At 43.3% G+C, this 3,370-nt stretch overlaps 2 protein-coding genes across 2 annotated transcripts; both read right to left on the bottom strand.

The window, feature by feature from the left end:
* Positions 1-1,298: 1,298 nt before the first annotated feature.
* On the bottom strand, positions 1,299-1,597 carry BDW70DRAFT_146197 (uncharacterized protein). Its single transcript, XM_073738551.1, has one exon. It carries the CDS (start codon positions 1,518-1,520, stop codon positions 1,326-1,328), a length of 195 nt encoding a protein of 64 aa, XP_073590444.1. The 5' UTR covers positions 1,521-1,597; the 3' UTR covers positions 1,299-1,325.
* Positions 1,598-2,314: 717 nt separating this feature from the next.
* BDW70DRAFT_165283 (uncharacterized protein) lies at positions 2,315-2,997 on the bottom strand (the record flags this gene model as incomplete). Its single annotated transcript, XM_073741706.1, has 3 exons — positions 2,315-2,584; positions 2,635-2,852; positions 2,925-2,997. 3 exons carry the CDS (start codon positions 2,995-2,997, stop codon positions 2,315-2,317), a joined length of 561 nt encoding a protein of 186 aa, XP_073590443.1.
* Between the last annotated feature and the right edge of the window lie 373 nt (positions 2,998-3,370).

The raw sequence follows: 3,370 nt of genomic DNA, 5'->3' as shown, positions 1-3,370 counted from the left end.
TGTCTATGTAGCATTCCCAACTCCAGAAAGCGAAGAATCCCGGGGGTCATGCTTCGAAGTTGTCTAGGGAAATGTCCATGAAGACCTTTAGACGGCTCGAGGTTAGCCGGCCTTTATATAATAGTTGTCTCGGCCCAGTCACGTGGTGCTCCTCGGCAAAATTTTTAGATCTCCACTGCAGTGGACCATTAGTGGGGCAACTTGATTAATACCTAGCGCTGGGTGTTGAACAGTGATCAAATTGTTCAATTTAACAAAGGAAATTCAAGAATAACACTCGATGTTGAAGTTGTGGGTGTCTTCAATAACTACATTCACTGTGGCTCTTGTAGACCAGTCTTTTAGAAACGTTTAACTGTACTGTCAAGACAAAAGTGCAGGAAGAGTTCAATCTAAGTTCAAGCTAATAATTACCTGACTCTCATAGAAAAACAAACCTGACAAGGCGATTTCATTAAGAATTAATTATATTTGGCAAGTTCACCAGGATACTAAGTGTGAGCAAGAGAGCTAGCTGCAGTGAAGTATTGTGTGGTCAGAATACACATGGTTAGCGCTAGTGCTATTCAGAAGGTAGGCATCCCTCGGCATGAAAAATATTCCGGGACTAGAGCTCTCAATGATGAGCATATGGTGACAGCCCTCAGGAAGCTGGTTCCGGCAGATGCAAGGAACCGACTGGCTTGAGCATCCTGGAAGATTATATCCCACCAGATCATGTCAAGGACTATACCAATAATGTTGACTGTGTGGGACCACTAGTCCTACCCCACTTTCCTATATCGGATATCGGAGCTGCAAGCTTGGTTCGCCGAAGCTTATGCGAAATTTCTGCATTTTCCACGGTTCTTTCTGACACTTGGACTACAGCAGTCAGCCCACGTTTTAAATAATTTATCGGCATCTGTCCCGCACATAGCTTCTGCTTCCTTATGTTTAGTATTCTCTGCAACAGGTGCCTAGGTATTTAAATGAATCTATTTTTAAGCAATCCGTCCTAAGGATCGAGCAGTATTGATTGCAGGCACTATTCAAGTTACTAAAAAATAAGTTACAAGAATAGAACGAGGCACATGGTAATAAGCATCTTTGAAGATGCAGTCCCGACTCGTGTCAGCGATATTATTTATGGAGCTTCAGCCTAGACGTACTTACCGGCGTCAACCGTCAATAATATAAAGGAATGCAGGTCTGATTCTTTCGATCTGACTGTATACGGTGTTTTAAATTCACAAAGACTAATAGCAACCTAGCCTAATCCGAGAGCTGGAAGAGACAGAACTTGTGACTGAACGACGTCAGCCAATCGACCAGCTGCGCCGCAGCTAGCGTGTGACAATATCGGAAGAAAGACGGCCCGGACCGCCATACTGGCAATATGAGACTAAGGCCCGAAGCGGACTAGGGTCATATCCACGATATGAAGAGCATACTGGAGGTATGATCGGGACATATTGAGAATATGATACCGGCATACAGTATTGGGGATATGATGAAGGAAGGTATTTAAGGACGCTCATGTATTATTTTCGAAACAACCAAGATAGCCAACATTGCCAAGTTACTGCATTTCATCTACCTTGTCTGATCTCAGAATATCCTTAGGACCCGTTGAGCCCAACTCCTAAGGACTCTTTTGGCCTTATCTGACACCAAGGTGCCAGTACCATCACGATCTTGCATTTTTCTTCTTTCTCTCGGTTATTGCCAAGATAATCCTTAAAAATATTCGCATCTTGAGAAATCATTAAGAGAACTGTTTGGTCTTATTCGACAACTCCTTTACTGTACAGTAGCAACCAGCAAGTTTGACCTCCTAAGGGTTGCTTTCTGAAAGTTTTCGGTCAATACACCTGCTATCTGACAATCAATCCCTGCCACCTGACAATTAATCATCTTTTTATCACATGGATTATAATCTGCGGCGTTTTTTTATGATTTAGTCCCAGAACCGCAACGCGCAAGGAAAGATAACCAATGCACATTGCAGCTTTTACTATCAGTATTTGAAACAATGTTCAAACCTCCCTGTTTACAATGTGGAATATTAGTCTAAGGCAACCGCGAGAGAAATTCCTGGATCTAATCAGATTCAGAAAATAGCTGTGATACCGCCTGCGCAGCTTAAAATAACAAATTCAAAACCGATCAACCGCAACTCCCTACTACAGCATATACGCTGGCACATGTTTTTTGCGGCTGTCTTTCTCCCAATACTGCGTATATGATTCACGCAGAACTGGAACTCGAGTATGTACATGTATGTAGGTCTTCCAGCCAAACATGCTCTCAAGGATGGACAACGCTGAGTTATTTAGCTCTTTTCATCCGACAAATATTGGGTCAGGCTGTTGAGGATGGGAGAGATCATCTGACCCATGTTATATAACCTTTGTTGATATTGATCCCTCTCTGCCTTACACTGGAGCACCTGATTTATGAGATCTTGGCGTTCTTCTTGCCATCTTAGCTCTGCTTCCTGCATCTCTTCACGATACTTCTCAAATTCAAGTTTACTCTGTCTCTCACGTTCAAGTGCTTCAAGATTATCTTCATCAAGGGGTATTAAAGGGCGGTGATTATTCTAAATGCGGATTAGTTATAGATTCCTTTGTTCTTGTGTTGATCCCATACCTCACATAGAAGCACCTCTTCGTTTGTAAAAACTGCTTCGATTTTACCCCTCTCTAGGGCCGTGGAGATCTTATGGAAATCTCCAATAGTTCCATTACTCAGATCCTTCGTGGCAAAGAGGCCGCGCAATGGTTCAGCCACCTTCCATTGGTATTTATCATCACGTCGCGGACGTAGACGAACTTTCTCTGGAGGTACGTCAAGTCCAAGTTGAGTCTCTAGAACCTTATTAATTTGTTGTAACCAAATTCCACGCAGCTGGTATAATTCGAGCATATTCTTGGACTTACTCAGGCAGTCTGCCAGTTTTTGGCGACATTCCTGCTTCGCAGTTGCGCGTCTTTGATTGCTCGATATAGCCATGTGTGTTGGCGCTGACAGTTTTCAATGTGAGAAGAGTCAATTCTTATCGCCTTCAGAGCATTCAAAGCTAGAGCATTGCAGGAGATATTTATCTTCCCTTTAATGCCTGGATCTGCTCTCCTTGACCTCTATGCACGCCGCCGACCACTCTTTCGCCGCGGAAAAGGTTGAACAGTCCCTACTTTCTTACTTGCCCTGGATCAATGTGGCCTATGTTATTGATGATTCATATTACGATTTTTGCAGCTGGCGTATTAGTGTCTTATCCCAAATACTCATACATTAATGTCAACAGGCACCAAAAGCCTGCCTTAATCCTTGATAATTATGCTGGGTGGCTCAAGCCTCAAGTAACCGTGCCAGGCTACTGGCC

The sequence above is a fragment of the Aspergillus foveolatus genome (assembly GCF_047715535.1).
Source record: "Aspergillus foveolatus strain CBS 279.81 unplaced genomic scaffold BDW70scaffold_287, whole genome shotgun sequence".
Classification (NCBI taxonomy): domain Eukaryota; kingdom Fungi; phylum Ascomycota; class Eurotiomycetes; order Eurotiales; family Aspergillaceae; genus Aspergillus; species Aspergillus foveolatus.
The sequence above is the reverse complement of the archived record's forward strand: the minus strand, read 5'-3'. Positions and strand labels throughout refer to the sequence as shown.

What these genes read in the sequence shown, in the direction of transcription:
- BDW70DRAFT_146197 (XM_073738551.1), bottom strand. Translation starts at nt 1,520, where the DNA reads ATGAGCGTCCTTAAATACCTTCCTTCATCATATCCCCAATACTGTATG.